The sequence below is a fragment of the Odontesthes bonariensis genome, chromosome 4 (assembly GCF_027942865.1).
Source record: "Odontesthes bonariensis isolate fOdoBon6 chromosome 4, fOdoBon6.hap1, whole genome shotgun sequence".
NCBI lineage: Eukaryota > Metazoa > Chordata > Actinopteri > Atheriniformes > Atherinopsidae > Odontesthes > Odontesthes bonariensis.
In genome coordinates this window covers 29,831,738-29,851,527 of record NC_134509.1, presented here as the reverse complement: position 1 = coordinate 29,851,527, position 19,790 = coordinate 29,831,738, and the positions used below count along the sequence as shown (strand labels likewise).

The following is a 19,790-nucleotide window of genomic DNA, read 5'->3' as shown; positions in this document are numbered from 1 at the left end:
TGAGCGAGAATTTTATCTAGATGTGACGAAAGTATACAAATGTCACGTAAATATCAAACAGTAATTTGACAATTATGACAGAATTTACAGAATGTTGAAATAGTTGAAAAGCAACTTCCTGTTAGACAGACGCAGAACATGTAACATGAGGCCCATGTTATCTTTTAGCAAAGGTGTGCACAGAGGTCTAAAAGGGGCAGTCATACCTGTAAGTCCTGTAATGCAGAACTTCCTTGATGTGAAACAACACCCAGTCAGTCCTCTTCACCTCTCTGACTTTTTCTCTGAAAGGAATATCATGCCATTCCTAAAAACCCTTATAATTTAAAGGTAAGCCAAAAATTGATGTTTTTTTTCCTTCAGATATGAAGTCTGAGACACGATCAGCGTGTGAGCGGGAATTCCTGAGAAACTGGGGAGCCCTTTGTGTGCTGCTGGTGGTTGTGCTCCTCCTGTATAACGACCCATTTCTGATACTATGGTGGCCTCACAGACCTGCAGAGGTGAGATCACACTTCTTTCTCTTGCATGCAACTAATTGGCTGTTTCCTAGATATGTTTGGCTGAAGACATTTTCATTAATTTGTCCCAATTAGACATTTTCTTTCAGTTGTTTCTTTTGATAGTCCTGACTTCTGGCTTTTGCTCACTTCAGCTATGTCTTATCTGTCACTGCAGAGAACCAAGACTGGTGTTTCACCTCTGGATATGGCCACAGATTCCATTGATGACATGTTTGATGGCTGCCAATCTGAAGCCGCCTCTGTGATTGACCAGTTTGGTGTGTTTGAGTGGCATTATAACAGAAACTTCAGTTCTGCCTGGGCTTTTGTGGAAAGATTCGCAAAGAAACCAGTGCACAAGCACCTGAAAGACGACCATGCCATAGCATTGTATATGTTCACACGAGTGGGATACATCCAACTAGATTTCAACAAAGCAGTGAAAACAGGGAAACACAAGTACACCACAGCTGGATTTAAGTTCCACTATTTCTACTTCTACTTGACTGATGCCATTCAGGCTCTGCATAACAATCAGACACTGTGCAGAACCACCTATCACAGGACGAGGAAACAGTTTGACAAAAATGTCATCAACACAAACATGCGTTTTGGTGCTTTCACTTGGGCAGTTTCCAGGAAGCAGACACTTGAGTTCAATGGTAACGTCTCCTGTTTTGAGATCAACACATGCTTTGGAGCTGATATTACATATTACTCCAGCACAAACCAAATAGGACAGGTGCTCATTCCCACCTATGAGGTTTTCAAAATAACAGATGTTCTGACAAATGACCCATGGTGCAGTGTGGTCTATAAACTACAGAGCACCAAAATGCCAAGGACAGACCAAAACTGCAAACTGAGTCAACGGCTCATGAACAATGGCGACGCTATTTGTAGTTTAACAGACATGCATGGAAGCAGTGTTGTGATGTCTCTGTGTGTGATACTGATGATGATAAGTTCTTTCATTCTTGTAAAACGCAAGCAGAGATGCTTTGTGACTGCTGTGCTGGGTGCTCTGCTGGTGCTGATAATTACTGTGTTACTACTGAGTTAGTTTGTAAGCACAGAGGCCTGACGCTGAGATACTGAGAAACTTTATCTTGTTATGTTTGTCACAGAGAAATTGCCAAAATGACATCTGAAATTTACAAGAAAGTACTCTATAAAGCTGTCAATCGCCTCTCTCAACACTCATCTTTTTTTTTTTTTATCCCTGGTTGTACTGCATATTTATTGTATGACAAGTAAAATTCATTAACCATTTAATTTACATTAAAGCTGGTTTGGTACCCTCTTCCTGACAAATTTGGTGACAAAACATACTTTGAAATTGACACATGCTTTGGAACAGACATTTCACTTTATTCTAAGTTTGGAGAGTCAGAAGGAGAAGTCCTGATTCTTCCTGTGCTTTCCTTCTTTATTTTGGATTTATTTGGTAAGACAGTAGGTGATGGTAATTAAAAGATACAGATTTCAATAGAGCAATTTGCTTAAAAAAAAAAAAAGTAGGAGGAGGAAACATCGCCATCTCGTGGCAAATAGTAGGTTATGTTTTTTTTGTCTTGATGGACGTTGTATCCATTGATATTATAAAGGATCTTGAATACAATTAATAATAAAGACAATAACTACAAAAACAGCTAAATTGAGCTAATTTAAATAATTTTGGATTGCTTGATTGCTTGATTGATTTAATTTAAATTATTTTAAATTACACCCAGTGTTAACTTTTTTCCACAAGCGCCATTGAAACTCGACTCTCGAACAGAAAGATGCCTTACTGGTTTCCGCAGAGTCAACAGCTACTTCAGGGAAGATGCTCTGAACAAGTAGTTTCGCTTCGGCTCTTTTACCTCCAGCTCTATGGAGTTTATTTTGTGTCAATAAGTTTAAAGAAGACTTTTATAAGAGCAAGCAAAATATATCAATTCAAAAACTAAATTTAAAAGAGTCAAACAAAAAAAAACAAATTCAAACAAAAAATACATGATTGCAATTAAAAAAAACTGAAATCGTGTAAAATATTTGCCTTCGCCTCCTTCTCAGTTTTGGTTGTTGTCATTTTCTTTGATTATGTTTCCAGCTTTCTCGTTTGCGCTCCCTGACTTTTTGTTTGTGGTTTTGACACAAACGTGCCTGGTGGGTGGGCTTTCGACAGGGGCATTCCTATACCCAGGCTCTGCCCTCGCAGTGACGCAACACCTTCGGCTCTGCTACACTTACTCAGGCAAACTGCTCATTCAGGTGGTTTCGAGTTCCCGAAAAAATGGGAACTCCACCCACTTTGTCGGGAAGCAATCAACTTTGAGCAGCGCCAACGGCCCAGGGTAGAGGCGTGTTCAAGGTAGTGACGTGGTTGAACTGCCACTCAACCCATGGATTGTACACGGAAGCGCTTCATTCAATATCAACATGGAGCAGCGTCAAGCTTTTGACACTGCTGTAGATGCTGTAATGAAAGTGTTCGACGGGGGATTCTCGTTAAAAATCGAGCAAAGAACAGCCCTTGAATAATTTCTTGACAGGAAAGACGTTTTCGCCTTGCTCCCTACTGGCTTTGGTAAGAGTTTATTCTACCAGTTAGCCCCGCTGGTAGCTAAATCATACGTCAGAGGAAAGAGTGGTGTGATTGGCTTAAGCTTAGGCACAGCCTTTTCTGGCCACAACCAGTAGCAACCCGAGGGAGGCGGGTTGACCAGGCCATTTCGAATCGTATTCGTTATAGAGCTTGAAAGTCCCGCCTCCTTGACGTCATTCAACTTCCTCCCCTCGGGACCACGGAAGTGTAATAATTTGACATTCAAGTCAATGACGGAGCCATGACGGAATAAAACTATTTTTTGCGCTTGATGGAATTGAGTCTTGCATTTCACATATGTTGTGTAGGACATTTTTTAATATTTTTTCATACCAGTAGCGTAACAGTTTAGCGGGCATAAGTGCTTCATTGTTAAGTTATTTTTCTGAGCATTTCTCGAACTACAGCATGTAGCGTTTGGCACGGAAAATAAACGTCATCACGTTTGGGCGCGCGGAGGAGTGGAAGAAGAAGAGCAATCATGGCGCTGTCGTTGGCCAGTTTCACTCAGTTTTTCGAGGGCGAACGAAAACTTGTGAGCCGAGGAGAGAACCACTACCAGTCGGGGCACGTGGAGAGCTTCTGCTATGCTGGTGGTGATATGTCTGGCTTCGTCCATGGTGGGAAATATGATCAGTGACGTAGCATATGCGACGCAATGTAGTCTTTTTACCCTAACTTTTTTTTACAACGTTTAACCAGGCACTCCTACGACAAATCGCCAATGTTTTTGCATGAACTCATCCATATTTAACCCCAGAACATCATGCGTGTACTGTAAAAAGGCATATAATGACTGGGAACAGAAGACATCATCCTGCCCATGTCAATAGATCCAGGCATGAGGTCCCATGGGGACGACGGAAGTAGGAAAAAAAAGCAAAAAAGGGGGCGGGACTTTCAAGCTCTATGGTCTTGGTCAGACCAGAATCTCGAAGAGATTTGAAAGTCTATGTTAATCAGGCTAGCATTCCTATTGGCTTATTTGTGTTTGACGGACAGCTAAGCAAGCATACGAAGCAGCTCTGGCCATAGCAGCTACTCTGCTTCTGATTGGTTCTAAAAACGTCAACAACGGCGCGAAGGAATACGATCTCTGAAGAATGGCAAAATGCAGTCCGAGGTAAGGATATGTCTATAGTTTACGATTAAGTTAATTTCAACAATATTTTAACAGTTGTAACTATTACTGATAATATGGGGTTGGCGTTTTTAGAACCAATCAGAAGCAGAGTAGCTGCTGTGGCCAGAGCTGCTTCATACGCTTGCTTGGCTGTCCGTCAAACACAAATAAGCCAATAGGAATGCCCCCGTCGAAAGCCCACCCACCAGGCACGTTTGTGTCAAAACCGCAAACAAAAAGTCAGGGAGCGCAAACGAGAAAGCTGGAGACATAATCGAACAAAACGACAACAACCAAAACTGAGAAGGAGGCGAAGGCAAATATTTTACACGATTTCAGTTTTTTTTTATTGCAATCATGTATTTTTTGTTTGAATTTATTTTTTTTGTTTGACTTTTTTAAATTTAGTTTTTGAATTGTTATATTTTGCTTGCTCTTATAAAAGTCTTCTTTAAACTTATTGACACAAAATAAACTCCATACAGCTCAATGGGTTGGTACCCTCGTCCTGACAAATTTGGTGAAAAAACGTGCTTTGAGATTTACACATGCTTTGGAGCAGACATCTCACTGTATTCTAAGCTTGGAGAATCAGAAAGAGAAGTCCTGATTCCTCCTTATGAGATCTTTAAAGTCACAAAGATGGAAAAGAGATCTGAAGAGAGGAACCTGCCATGTGAGTTTGTTTATAAAGTGAAGAGCACATGGAAACCAGAATCCAATTTAAACTGTGCTCTCTTTACAAAGTAGTGTCACCATCATTTTTATAGAAGACTAATGTTAGGAGACTTATTTGGATATGGACTATGCACATCAGAAGCATACTGTCTGAATAGTTCTTAACAGCATTTTTAATACATAAATTCAATTAGAAATACTTGGCTTGTGCAAATAATATGAAATAATTTGTGTGTTAAGTTACTGTTACTGTATGTGAAGTGTTTGATCAGACTCTAAACTTGTTCAGTGTTCAAGTTTCAAAATGTAAACCCGCATTTAAATTGCTACAGGCGGGAACATCGCCATCTCGTGGCAAATAGTTAGATTTTTTTTGTCTTGATGGATGTCGTATCCGTTGATATTATAAAGTATTTTGAATACAATTAATAATAAAGACAATAACTACAAAAACAGATAAATTGAGCCAATTGAAATAATTTTGGATTGCTTGATTAGAGAACTTCTCCCTCAGTTCCCAACGTATCTTGTTTTCAGGTTTTACTCTCTTTTGTCTTCTTTTTGTATTTTATTTCATGTGCTGAATAAAACTCAAAAAGATCAAATAAAAAATGTGACTTCTTTTTTTGCTTGGTTTTGTTCTTCATCTCAGTAAGGCTCTTCAGGCGCCTCGGGTAAGGCTTCTTGTTATCTCTGACATGTCAGATTGATTTAATTTAAATTATTTCTGACAGCCCAGTGTTAGATAACTGGGTGGCAGTTGGCTACTACTGCGCCAAAGTGATAGGAATTCAAGTTCAGTGGATCAACGGCCCGGGCTTCTACGTGTCCAGAGTGACACTTGCGTTGGACTCTGGAATCCATCAGAAAAAGTGAAATAACAGTAAAATAAATGTGGACAAAATTGATGTCCATGCTTACAACTTTTCCACGATTTCAAGAAAGAAAGCCCTCACAGCTGGACTGTCACAAGCGGCAGAATGATCCATCTTTACCAAATACCCAAAATGTGCTCCAATGAGAGATGTATGAAAATTTGTCAGGGGGATATTTTATGGTAAAAGACGCTGTCCTCCCACAAATGACCCTATGGGTGATGGCAGTATCAAACAAAGAATGCATTTTTGCCGTAACAATGCTATTTTTTGACCACAACCAATAATTTTTTATTTCTAACCCTAAACGATTTATGTTATCCAACGAAGAAGTGACAAGTGTCGTTCTGTTACTCACTCAATGTAACCTAGAGGTGAGAAAGAGTTGTAGTACCTGTAGTATCAACTCACTTTTCCTTGTTGAAAGAGCTACCTGTAACAGCACACACCTGTGTTTTACTCCTGCTTGCTTGTAAGGATGATGATTTAGAGAATGCCCCATGGGTTTAGAACGGTATGAATAAAACAACCTATGAAGTCATTTTAAATGGAGGAATTGTATCAAAAAACACAATATGTTATGTTTTCTTTATACTGTTGTTCCTCTAAATCTTTAGAGAATGACTCATTTGATCTGAAAACTTTCTTAAAAAGTCTCAATATAAAAGGTAGAACTGAATCATCTGCAAACTAACAGCTTCTTGCAATTCAGTACAATCAGGGATGAACGTATAGTCTTCAGAAAAAGTCCCACCCCTGATTGAAATGAGCTGCAGCTGGTAAAAGACACACAGAAGTGCCTGTCTTCACTTCATTAGAGGCAGGACCAGAGTATGAGAACTGAGCTTTTGTAAGACAATAAAAGACATAAATTAGTCCATTTACAGGTTTGAAACCAGCATGAAAATATAGCTGAAACATATTTTATGGTGTTGATGTGTGTGCTTAGGTGAGTAAATAATGATCCCAATGGGATGAAAGTATCTTTCTATTATCAAACTAGATTTCAGCAAAGCAGTGAAAACAGGAAAACACAAGTACACCACAGCTGGATTTAAGTTCCACTATTTCTACTTCTACTTGACTGATGTAATTCAGGCTCTGCATAACAATCAGACACTGTGCAGAACCACCTATCACAGGACGAGGAAACAGTTTGACAAAAATGTCATCAACACAAACATGCGTTTTGGTGGTTTCACCTGGGCAGTTTCCAGGAAGCAGACACTTGAGTTCAATGGTAACGTCTCCTGTTTTGAGATCAACACATGCTTTGGAGCTGATATTACATATTACTCCAGCACAAACCAAATAGGACAGGTGTTCATTCCTACCTATGAGGTTTTCAAAATAACAGATGTTCTGACAAATGACCCATGGTGCAGTGCGGTCTATAAACTACAGAGCACCAAAATGCCAAGGACACACCAAAACTGCAAACTGAGTCAACGGCTCACGAACAATGGCGACGCTATTGGTAGTTTAACAGACATGCATGGAAGCAGTGTTGTGATGTCTCTGTGTGTGATACTGATGATGATAAGTTCTTTCATTCTTATAAAACGCAAGCAGAGATGCTTTGTGACTGCTGTGCTGGATGCTCTGCTGGTGCTGATAATTACTGTGTTACTACTGAGTTAGTTTGTAAGCACAGAGGCCTGACGCTGAGATACTGAGAAACTTTATCTTGTTAAGCTGTCAATCGCCTCTCTCAACATTCATCTTTTTTTTTTTTATCCCTGGTTGTACTGCATATTTATTGTATGACAAGTAAAATCCATTAACCATTTAATTTACATTAAACTGAGCCACCAGCTGTTAGGCACTGGCAAAGATAAAAGTTACATTTGGTTGCTTCACTGAGTTGACTCTTCATGATTTATGCACAGTGACTTTATACCTCTTATTTGAGGTTAACAGCAACTTGCTTGCCACTAGCTTCCTCAGGAAGCTATCAGCAGAAGCCTTCAGAGTAGCAGAAAGTGCATGCGCTGAATACTGGCCACAAGGCAACGTGCAAGAATTATATGATACTCTCAGTTGCTGTGAGGGACCGAGCCGGTCAAACATGAGGACACAGAAATGAGTTTCAAAAAAGAAGGGGTTTATTCCCAAAAAAATAACAAAACTTTAAACAATAGTTTACAGGGCCCTTAAAAGAGGTCAAATGAGGAAACTAAATTCCAAGATAAAAATCAAGATTTTAACATAACCTTAAGCTAACAAACAAAACTGACCAGACACACAAGAAACAAAGGGGACTTAAATGTTGGCTGATAAGACCATGACACACTGAGGAAGAGGGAAGGGAAACATCAACACAAATTTAACTAACGAAAGTAAATAAACGCAGTTAGCTCAAGAATAAACTTAAATACCTAATACCTAAACCAAGTCAACAAAATAAACAAATCACAAAAGCAAAAAAAGAACTAATGCAGAAATTAAAACACTCCATAGTCTTCCCCCCATAGTTGGTATCACCCAATCAATCTGGGATTGGAGTGGAGTGCTTCGTTTCAGCCCAGTCCAAGCAACTGTGTGGCTGCAAGTGTGGCCATCACACACATCCCCCCTCTTTGAAACTGCCGCAAGGACAGCGAGAGAGAAAGTCGGCCGTCACATTTTCCTTCCCAGGGATGTACTGGACCTTAAACCGATATGGTTGCATAGCCAGGTACCACCGTGTATTGGGTATTGGGTATTCTTCCATTAGTGTCCTTCATGCGGTTCAGCCATTGAAGTGCCTTATCGTCAGTCTGCAAGATAAACTCTCTCCTAAGAAGGTAGTATTTGAAGGAATCGAGCGCCCACTTGATAGCCAAAGCTTCCTTCTCCACTGTGGCATAGCACTCTTCTCTGGGTAGTAGTTTGCGACTGATATAGGCTATGGGATGCTGGTCCTCCAATGATCCCTGTAGAAGTACTGCTCCAACACCCCTTTCAGAAGCATCTGTTTGCAGTACAAAATCATTTTCAAAATCTGGAGTATGAAAAACTAGATTCTTACTCAGAAGCCCCTTTCACACTGCGACCCGCTACCTTAGCGGGTCCAAATTGCACCTTCGACCCGCGTCGAGCAATGTGAACGCTTGGCGTGTTAGGTGACCCGTGTCGCCTGAAGCCGAGTTCAGGGGGCGTTGCCTAGTGGCAGAGCGTCACACGAAACACATAAAATGCTGGGCGTGTACAATGACTTAGGCACAAGCCATGCGTCGGAGGTAGGGTTAAATACACCTTGAGGACTCGTTTTTGCAATTGTATATGCAGTTCATGGAGATGTTATTTTACGAGGTGTGGATGGTTACAACATGGGATGCCGCCGAAGAACATATGCGGAGAATACAAGAGCACTATAGTCCCCAAAATGTGGCGGTAAATAACGTCCTCTGCTCGGAGGCTGAGGAGCTCGCGGACCTCTTTGTCTCCCCAGTTGGCCATATTAAAAAATGTCTCGAACTTGATGTTGGCTAAAACACAGTAAAACTTGTCCTCACCTGTCGCTGTTGTTCTGAATCAGCTGTTCATTCTGTCTTTTAAACTCCTCACGTCACGCCACGCCCACGTCTGACCCACGTCGATTGCGTTCACACCAAACTCGGCTCGGCAAAAAGACTAGGGTCCGACGCGGGTCGAAAGGCGAGTCGAGTTGACGCGGCAGTCCGGGTCGGCAGTGTGAACGCAACAGCGGACACGCTAAATTCGCGGATTAAACGAGGGTTATTCGTCAGTGTGAAAGGGGCTAGAGATTGCTGGATGTCTCGAAAGGCTGCAACTGCTTCTGGAGTCCACTGAACCTGGTTCGGACACCGTGAACCAATCAAATCCGTCAAAGCAGCTGCTCTAGCTGAAAAGTTTGCTATAAAGCGATTGTAGAAGCCGGCCATCCCGAGGAAGGATCTCAGCTGTTTTTTAGTCTGTGGAAGAGGAACAGATGCAATAGCTCTGACTTTATCAACTTGTGGCTTTATAACCCCACCTCCAACTGTGAAACCAAGGTACTGTGTCTCCTTCTTGGCCAGGGAACACTTTGCTGGGTTGATCGTAAGGCCAGCCGTTTTCAGTCGGTCTAAAACCGTCCTTAGATGTTTCATATGTTCTTCCCAGGTTCCACTGTAAATGACAATGGCATCAAGATATGCACAGGCATAATCATCAAGACCATACAGTACCTGGTCCATCAGTCTTTGGAGCGTGGCAGGGGCTCCATGTAGACCAAATGGCAGAAGAGTGAACTAAAACAGCCCCCACGACGTGCGGAAAGCTGTTAACTCCCTTGACTCTTCGCTGAGAGCAACCTGCCAATAGCCTTTAGAGAGGTCAATGGTATATAGATATTTGGCTTTTCCCAGACTCTCTCTATAAGTTCATCCATTTGTGGTGTAGGGTATGAATCAAATTTTGAAATAGTTCAGATACCTGAAGTCAATACAAAACCTTATGGTGCCATCTTTCTTGGGAACCAAAACAACTGGATTGCACCACTCACTTTTTGAGGGCCGAATGATTCCCAGGGACAACACGAGGTCCACTTTCTTCTTCAGTGCTGTCAGAAGACGTCCAGGTACCCTGTAACTCATGCGTCTGACTGGCGCCTTCTCTTTCAGGACAATGTTATGTTCCACCAAATTTGTGCGGCCTGGATATTCTTGGAATACATCTGAAGTAATAAGAGTTTTTACCTCATGCCGTTGTTCATCAGCGAGGTGGCTCAGATCCACGTTAGAGGCAGACTGTGATGGTAAGTATTGATCAGTTTCTTCATCCTCTCCCACATGCTGGATGAACAAGACATCTGCTCCTTTTTCAGATCGTGGTACCCACTCTTTAAGCAGATTTACATGCAGCACTCTGATGGATCGTTTGAGCCCCGGGGTGGCAATCTGGTAGGTTGAAGGACCCAACTTCTTCTGCACTTCAAAGGGACCTTACACTTTGCCAGGAGCTTGCTATCATTTGTAGGCAACATTACAAGCACCTTTTGGCCTGGTTCAAAACTTCTTTCCTTTGCTGAACGATCATACCAGGCTTTTTGAGACATTTGTGCATCTGCCATATGCGTTTGAGCTAATGCACTCATTTTTTTCAGTTTCTCCCTCATCTGTAGGACATAGGAAATGACATTAACTGGCTTCTCTCCTTCCTGGGTGTCTTCCCACATCTCCTTTAACAGGTTAAGTGGGCCCCTGACCTCATGACCATATAAGAGTTCAAAAGGGGAGAACCTAGTAGAGGCCTGGGGAACTTCCCTATAAGCAAAAAGGAGGTAGGGCAACCACTGATCCCAGTTAGAGCCCGTTTCATCCACAAACTTGCGGAGCATTTGTTTAAGGTCTGGTTAAAACGCTCCGTTAACCCATCTGTTTGTGGATGATATGGGGTGGTCCTCACTCTCCTAATCCCCAATAGCTTATATACCTGTTTTAATAAAACAGACATAAAATTAGTTCCTTGATCTGTGAGAATTTCACGAGGGAAACCAACTCTTGAAAAGAACTATATCAAAGAGAAGGCCACAGCTTTTGCCTTTATTGTTTTCAATGGAAAGACTTCTGGGTATCTGGTTGCATAATCTGTGACCACCAACATATACCGATATCCTGCATGGCTTTTTTCCAAGGGGCCAACAATGTCCATTCCGAGACGTTCAAATGGTGTGCCTATCACAGGCAGAGGCTGAAGTGGAACTCTGGAGGGGCCTTTAATTGATGTCTTCTGACACAGGGGACAGCTCTTACAGAATTTTGCAACATCTGAACGCAGGCCAGGCCAGAGGAAGTAACGCCTAATACGACTAGTGGCATTTGGTTGCTTCACTGAGTTGACTCTTCATGGTTTATGCACAGTGACTTTATACCTCTTATTTGAGGTTAACAGCAACTTGCTTGCCACTAGCTTCCTCAGGAAGCTATCAGCAGAAGCCTTCAGAGTAGCAGAAAGTGCGCTGAATACTGGCCACAAGGCAATGTGCAAGAATTATATGACACTCTCAGTTGCATTGACAATTAATGGTTGACAAATGCAACAGTGTAATATATTTCCTTTCTTTCCTGTCTTTGGAGTAATATTGTTGATCCTTTGAACATCATGTGACAAGTCAGGTGATTTTGAAGGCAATTATACAACACGTGTTAGTTCAGGCAACATACTTTATGAGCTAATATGGTATTGTGTGAAGGTGTGTGTGTGGGGGTGTGTGTGCTTATGTTTGCATAGGCTGGGATTAGTTTGACTGTCCTTCCTCCTTCTGTGTCCTGTGTATTAAAGGCCACATAAGTTGTAGAGAGAAGGGTCCTCTCACTCATTTCATGTGTTTGTTTGTCAGATTCTTGTTTTTTTTTTTCCCCTTTGCTGTGCTGAAAGAATCATAAGAAGCTTCATTTGATCTTAGGGGAAGTGATAAGAATTATTTCTTCTTTTTGGTCCGGTCTTTCATCTGGAAAAACACACCTCAGGTAAACCCTATGATTGTCAGATTAATTCAACATGTATTGGTATTTGCTCGGAGTTTGGAAGAGACATGTAACATAAGGACTGCTTGGGCGGAAGGGTGATAGTTGGATGTTGTTCGATCTTGTGGTGCATGCATTGCTATTCAAAATCAGTATTTCAACATATATGCATAAATCCAAAGTATGACTGAAAAATGATCCATATTGTGAATCTGAAAAAATATTTCAAGAATTAGCACTGATGCAGTGGAAACCGCTTATAGTGGTCACGGATATAGTAATCAACCGCTTATATAGATCAAAAGGCTTGGGACAGAATCATTTCTATACAAATGCTGTTTAAATAATTTGTTTATAGTAATCAAGAAATCCGCTTTTAATGTTCATTTTTGGCCATTTTATGAATGTAAACGTGCAAAAATAATTTTAAAACTACGTGGAGCTATTTTATTTTTTACTCCCTTGATTCCTTTCTGGACGTCTGCTTCTGCCTCGCTAGCTAACGTAACGAGTTGACACCGGGCAGCAAGCGCGCGAATCATGGCTGGAAAAAGGAAGTAATTTTCTCTGAATGAAAAACGTAGTCTCCTCGAGGCGTATGACAAATTACCAAAAACGAGCCAATGAGATGCTGCGGCGAAGCCTGGCATTCCTCAGGTGCTTTTCCCAGGCGCCGTCGTTTTCTTTCTCAGTCGTTAGCATTCATGACTGTCTCTCGTTGCTTAATTAGCGCTGTTGTTTTCTTTCTCCGTCGTTAGCATTCATGACTGTCTCTCGTTGCTTAATTAGACTACACAAGGTAGCCTGAGGAATGCCAAGCTTCGCCGCAGCATCTCGGCTTGCTGCCTGGTGTCAACTCGTTACGTTAGCTAGCGAGGCAGAAGCATAGAGCAGAAGCTGACGTCCAGAAAGGAATCAAGGGAGTAAAAAATAAGATAGCAAAAAAAATAAAATAATACAAATTCGGTTTTAGTAATCAACCGCTTATAGTGTTAAAATTGGCTCTGGACCAACGTGATCACTATAAGCGGTTTCCACTGTACTGACACTTCAGGCCGCCACATACTGCAGTGTGGACTTTTTTAGGAACACAATCAGCATGTACTTTAATGACTTAAGCCCTATTCGGACGGGACTAGTTCAATGGGGGGACGTATGGTAGTGTTGGTTAACCAGACGACGCCAGGGAGAAGAAATGACCAATTCGGACGGGACAAGAAATCCCTGTAATATTCATCTAACATGGGAGGAGTTTTCTTGAATATAAAGCATTCTGCTCCAAAATTATTGTATACAAACGTAGAAGACTTTTTTGTTTGTTTACCTGAATGATAAGTATTACTAAAACGTATTGTACAGTATAACAGAACAGAACATTTATTCATTTTTGACCTTAATGTAAAGTACTGTTCACCAAAGGTTTTGCTCAGGATACTTATTTTACTTGAATGTAAAGTATAGTTTAAAAAAAGGATTGCACAACGAAACTTAAGTGTCATTTTCTATTTTACACCTAATTGTTTCTCTCTTTAAAAGGATGTGACGACATATTCCGTACTTATTACCGAAGGTCGCATTCGCACGGGATTAGTATTACCTATGGTAGATACTCCGGACCGTTTCACAGGAGGTAGAATTCTCGGCAAAGTTTACCGACATACTCCGATATCTTTACTGACATGGCGCGTTCGGACGGGACTAGATTTCCCGGTTATTATTACTTTACCCCAGGTCCCCCCATTAAACTAGTCCCGTCCGAATAGGGCTTTAGATATGAAAGTTTTTAAGTTTTTTGCAGCATGTCTAAACAAAGTTATAAAAGTCAAATCAGATAACTGATTTATGCAGGAAAGTATAAAACTGTATTCACCAAAAAAAGACGTCTTGTGTACAGGATTGTATGCTGATTGGAAATGACAATGAGAGCATTTTTGGCAGCAGTGTTTCTGTTCTCTCTTGGAACCTCTCTTGGAATTGAAAAGGTAACATACACTGGCTGGCAGTTTGCTTTTGACTGACTGTGCACAGATGTCCATGGGAAAAATAATCACTAAAACGTTTATATTTTTTTCACTGTGTCTATTATTTTTGGCAGAACTTTAAACATGACTTAAATGATCCACTCCTGCTGGATATGGCTCCAAACTCAGTTGACGACATGTATACTACTTGTGAAGGTGAAATGCTGAAGAAAGTGATGGCTCCTGGATTTATACAGAATGAAAGAAACAAGGACACAACATTCTCACTGGCCTGGGATGAAGCTGAGAAGAAATGGAATCGTAAACCTGGCAAGAAACCGTCTGGTATTCTGACGAAAGAACAGATCATGGCTATTTATGCTTACACCCTTGACAAACCAAAAATCTATCCTGAATTCAATATTGCGGTTCGAACAAAAAAAAAATGAGTACAAAACAACTTTCAAATATCACGCACTGCACTTTTTTCTCACAAGCGCCATTAAAACTCTCAACTCGCTTAAACCTGAAGCAGAAAGATGCCTTACTGGTTTCCGCAGAGTCGACAGCTACTCCAGGGAAGATGCTCTGAACAAGCAGATTCGCTTCGGCTCTTTTACCTCCAGCTCAATGGATCGGTACCCTCGTCCTGACAAATTTGGTAACAAAACGTGCTTTGAGATTTACACATGTTTTGGAGCAGACATCTCACTGTATTCTAAGCTTGGAGAATCAGAAAGAGAAGTCCTGATTCCTCCTTATGAGATCTTTAGTCACAGATATAGAAAAGAGATCTGAAGAGAGGAACCTGCCATGTGAGTTTGTTTATAAAGTGAAGAGCACAGGGAATTCAGAATCCAATTTAGACTGTGCTCTCTTTACAAAGTAGTGTCACCATCATTTTTATAGAAGACTAATGTTAGGAGATTTATTTGGATATGGACTATGCACATCAGAAGCATACTGTCTGAATAGTTCTTAACAGCATTTTTAATACATAAATTCAATTAGAAATACTTGGCTTGTGCAAATAATATGAAATAATTTGTGTGTTAAGTTACTGTTACTGTATGTGAAGTGTTTGATCAGACTCCAAACTTGTTCAGTGTTCAAGTTTCAAAATGTAAACCCGCATTTAAATTGCTACAGGCGGGAACATCGCCATCTCGTGGCAAATAGTTACGTTGTTTTTGTCTTGATGGATGTCGTATCCATTGATATTATAAAGTATCTTGAATACAATTAATAATAAAGACAATAACTACAAAAACAGCTAAATTGAGCTAATTGAAATAATTTTGGATTGCTTGATTAGCCTAGAGAACTTCTCCCTCAGTTCCCAACGTATCTTGTTTTCAGGTTTTACTCTCTTTTGTCTTCTTTTTGTATTTTATTTCATGTGCTGAATAAAACTCGAAAAGATCAAATAAAAAATGTGACTTCTTTTTTTGCTTGGTTTTGTTCTTCATCTCAGTAAGGCTCTTCAGGCGCCTCGGGTAAGGCTTCTTGTTATCTCTGACATGTCAGATTGATTCAATTTAAATTATTTCTGACAGCCCAGTGTTAGATAACTGGGTGGCAGTTGGCTACTACTGCGCCAAAGTGATAGGAATTCAAGTTCAGTGGATCAACGGCCCGGGCTTCTACGTGTCCAGAGTGACACTTGCGTTGGACTCTGGAATCCATCAGAAAAAGTGAAATAACAGTAAAATAAATGTGGACAAAATTGATGTCCATGCTTACAACTTTTCCACGATTTCAAGAAAGAAAGCCCTCACAGCTGGACTGTCACAAGCGGCAGAATGATCCATCTTTACAAAATACCCAAAATGTGCTCCAATGAGAGATGTATGAAAATTTGTCAGGGGGATATTTTATGGTAAAAGACGCTGTCCTCCTCCCACAAATGACCCTATGGGTGATGGCAGTATCAAACAAAGAATGCATTTTTGCCGTAACAATGCTATTTTTTGACCACAACCAATAATTTTTGATTTCTAATCCTAAATGATTCATGTTATCCAACGAAGAAGTGACAAGTGTCGTTCTGTTACTCACTCAATGTAACCTAGAGGTGAGAAAGAGTTGTAGTACCTGTAGTATCAACTCACTTTTCCTTGTTGAAAGAGCTACCTGTAACAGCACACACCTGTGTTTTACTCCTGCTTGCTTGTAAGGATGATGATTTAGAGAATGCCCCTATGGGTTTAGAACGGTATGAATAAAACAACCTATGAAGTCATTTTAAATGGAGGACTTGTATAAAAAAAACACAATATGTTATGTTTTCTTTATACTGTTGTTCCTCTAAATCTTTAGAGAATGACTCATTTGATCTGAAAACTTTCTTAAGAAGTCTCAATATAAAAGGTAGAACTGAATCATCTGCAAACTAACAGCTTCTTGCAATTCAGTACAATCAGGGATGAACGTATAGTCTTCAGAAAAAGTCCCACCCCTGATTGAAATGAGCTGCAGCTGGTAAAAGACACACAGAAGTGCCTGTCTTCACTTCATTAGAGGCAGGACCAGAGTATGAGAACTGAGCTTTTGTAAGACAATAAAAGACATAAATTAGTCCATTTACAGGTTTGAAATCAGAATGGAAATATAGCTGAAACATATTTTATGGTGTTGATGTGTGTGATTAGGTGAGTAAATAATGATCCCAATGGGATGAAAGTATCTAAAAACATATAATTGTCTAACAAGTAATTTCTGTGCATTTATCAAAAGAGTACTTTTGTGTGCAGGATTGTGTGCTGAATGAAGATGGCGAACATGGCTGTTTGGCCAGTAGTTCTGATGATGTTTGGAGCCTCCATGGGATATGCAAAGGTAATATGAGTTGAGTTGAAGCTTTCTTACAGCAAACTCTGTACAGATATCAGTATGTAACATAATAACCAGAAGTTTATTTCCTTTCTCTGCTTCTACCTTTCATTATTTGCATTACTTTTGGCAGAACTTTATTCCCCTGGATATGGCCCTAAACTCTGTTGATGACATGTACGCTGGTTGTAAAGACAAGATGGAGAAAAAAGTGAAGACTGAGTTTCTGCTGAATGAGCGAAACTCAGACAAAAATTTCACATGGGCTTGGAATGATGCAGAGAAGTACTACAACAAGAAATGGAATCGTAAACATGGCAAGAAACCGTCTGGTACTCTGAGGAAAGAACAGATCATGGCTATTTATGTTTACACCCTTGACAAACCAGAAATCTATCCAGAATTCAATATTGCGGTTCGAACTCAAAGATATGAATACAAGACAACGTTCAAATATCACACACTGCACTTTTTCCTCACAGATGCCGTTCAGACTCTCAACTCGCGTAAACCTCGAGCAGATAGATGCCTTACTGGTTTCCGCCGAGTCAACAGCTACTTCAGGGAAGACGCTCTGAACAAGCAGATTCGCTTCGGCTCTTTTACCTCCAGCTCAATGGGTTGGTACCCTCGTCCTGACAAATTTGGTGAAAAAACGTGCTTTGAGATTTACACATGCTTTGGAGCAGACATCTCACTGTACTCTAAGCTTGGAGAATCAGAAAGAGAAGTCCTGATTCCTCCTTATGAGATCTTTAAAGTCACAAAGATGGAAAAGAGATCTGAAGAGAGGAACCTGCCATGTGAGTTTGTTTATAAAGTGCAGAGCACAGGGAAAATGCTTTCAAATTTAAACTGTTTTCTATTCTAAAATAAGCAGTCCTACACACCTTTCACTCCATTTTATCTTAATATTGATCAGATGAATTTTGATTATTTTTAATTCGGCATGACAAGTTATTGACTTTTCCCTAGATGAACACACGGTAGGCAAGTTTAGTTCAATATAGCACATGTTAAAGAATTTTTATTGAGCAAATCTACATCCATTATTTGAAGGGTAGGTGTCACAACATATGTTTTCCTGTTTGTTCCTGACTGTATAGTTGCTATAAAACTGAATGACTTGACTCGGTGGAGCTTATTGGGACCTGCTGATTACATGATGTCACTGGGCAGATGGTTCATGCTCAAATCACTGACTCAGGAATGAGCACTTAAATAAATCAAATAAAGAAGATGCCACAGATTTATTTATTTTTTCCTGATATTATTCATACTTTTTATTCAGTTTAGGGTGGCAACAAGAAAAATAGGGCTACACAGTGGTGTGGTGTATGGCCCTGTTGCCTCACAGCAAGCACATTCCCAGTTTGAATCCAAGCTGGGGCCTGTGTGGAGTTTGCATGGTCCCCCTTTGCCCCCCCCCTTGGGTTCTCTCTGGATGGTTTAAATTGACCCTAGGAATGTGAGTGTGCAAGGTGTCTGTGTGGCTCTGTGATGGATAATTGCTTTACCATTACCATCAATTCCACCTCAGATCATCTCCGAGGTACTGAGTCCCATCACACTGGACATCGAATGTTCAGACTTTCCCTATTTAATTTTCTATAATTTCCAACAGGCAAACTGGGGACAAAACATTGATGCAGATCATGGAATTGGAGCCTTAAGTTCAATTAAAACCTCTACAGGATAAAGTACTGTAAACAGATTCACACGATTTTGGAAAGTCCTCTGCTAAAACTGAACATGGAACGTAAAAACATAGAGTTCAAAAGTTGAACGTAATACAACCAGAGTTACAAACATTAGCACTTCCTTTTATCAAGATGAAAAACTGTCTTATTTGGTTTGTTGTGAGAGAGCAAGTGAGATGTGAAGCACTGCTGTTTATAAAGTGTCCGCTGCACAACCGCTGATGACTTTGCATGCAAATCATCATCACATGCACGTCTGTCGCGCATCAACAGGTAATCATAACACTTTATAAAAGACCGAGCAGGCTGTTTACGATCAAATTGTTTACCAAACTTGTGAAAAATATTCATAGCTATCAACAGTGACAAGTAGTATAAAAGAATAAAACAGTGGTTTAAATCCAGTCTCACTGTACAAAAATCAGAACATACCAATACATATTACATATATATTATATTACATTACATATATATTGGCATTGCTTTTAAAAAGAGATGATTATACCTAAAGCCCCCTGAGACAAATGAGTTTTCCACTCCTGTGGAGGTGGAGGAGGGGCTGTATAAAGCCACTTGCTAATGCTAAGCCCATGGAAATGACCATGGCATTATTAAAATCTACTGGGCTGATGCAACACTGCAATGGAATAACAGCCACATATGAAAATAAATTAATGGTCATGAAAATCATGATCAGCAGAATTATTTTAAAGGCTCTTATCTTCACCGCATTCCTCTTCCTCCTCTTGACTTTTTCCCCTGGTCCTGAGTGTTTCAGAGCCCTGGCAACGGTAATGCAGCAGAAGAGCATTACAAGGAGGAAGAACACATTTTGGATGAAAAATCCATAAAGATACAATGAATTTGAAAAAGTGTGCTTATGATAGGTACATGAGACCAAGGTAATCAACCCTGCAACACAGCAAGAGGCCACTTTGTACCTCAGGTGTTTATACTGGAGAAAAATCACAGGGTGGACAACCCCAACATAACACTCAACACAGATGCAACACTGGAAGAGTGGACTGTGGAGGGGGGCGTGGTGCATCAGGTGCAGAGGAGAGGTGGAGAGGTGG

At 40.5% G+C, this 19,790-nt stretch overlaps 3 protein-coding genes and 1 pseudogene across 3 annotated transcripts; all 4 read left to right on the top strand.

The window, feature by feature from the left end:
* The first annotated feature begins 244 nt into the window (after positions 1-244).
* Positions 245-2,229, top strand: LOC142378901 (ecto-ADP-ribosyltransferase 4-like). Its single transcript, XM_075463879.1, has 2 exons — positions 245-503; positions 679-2,229. Exons 1-2 carry the CDS (start codon positions 366-368, stop codon positions 1,564-1,566), a joined length of 1,026 nt encoding a protein of 341 aa, XP_075319994.1. The 5' UTR covers positions 245-365; the 3' UTR covers positions 1,567-2,229.
* Positions 2,229-5,467, top strand: LOC142378902 (ecto-ADP-ribosyltransferase 5-like; annotated as a pseudogene).
* Positions 5,468-12,045: 6,578 nt separating this feature from the next.
* On the top strand, positions 12,046-15,577 carry LOC142379402 (ecto-ADP-ribosyltransferase 5-like). Its single transcript, XM_075464555.1, is given in 5 exon segments — positions 12,046-12,224; positions 14,116-14,203; positions 14,317-14,619; positions 14,621-14,952; positions 14,954-15,577. Coding segments are annotated over 4 exon segments (822 nt in total). The 5' UTR covers positions 12,046-12,224; positions 14,116-14,134; the 3' UTR covers positions 15,072-15,577.
* A 1,377-nt stretch (positions 15,578-16,954) lies between these two features.
* On the top strand, positions 16,955-17,885 carry LOC142379401 (NAD(P)(+)--arginine ADP-ribosyltransferase 1-like). The gene is made up of 2 exons (XM_075464554.1): positions 16,955-17,020; positions 17,148-17,885. Exons 1-2 carry the CDS (start codon positions 16,955-16,957, stop codon positions 17,883-17,885), a joined length of 804 nt encoding a protein of 267 aa, XP_075320669.1.
* Positions 17,886-19,790: the final 1,905 nt, after the last annotated feature.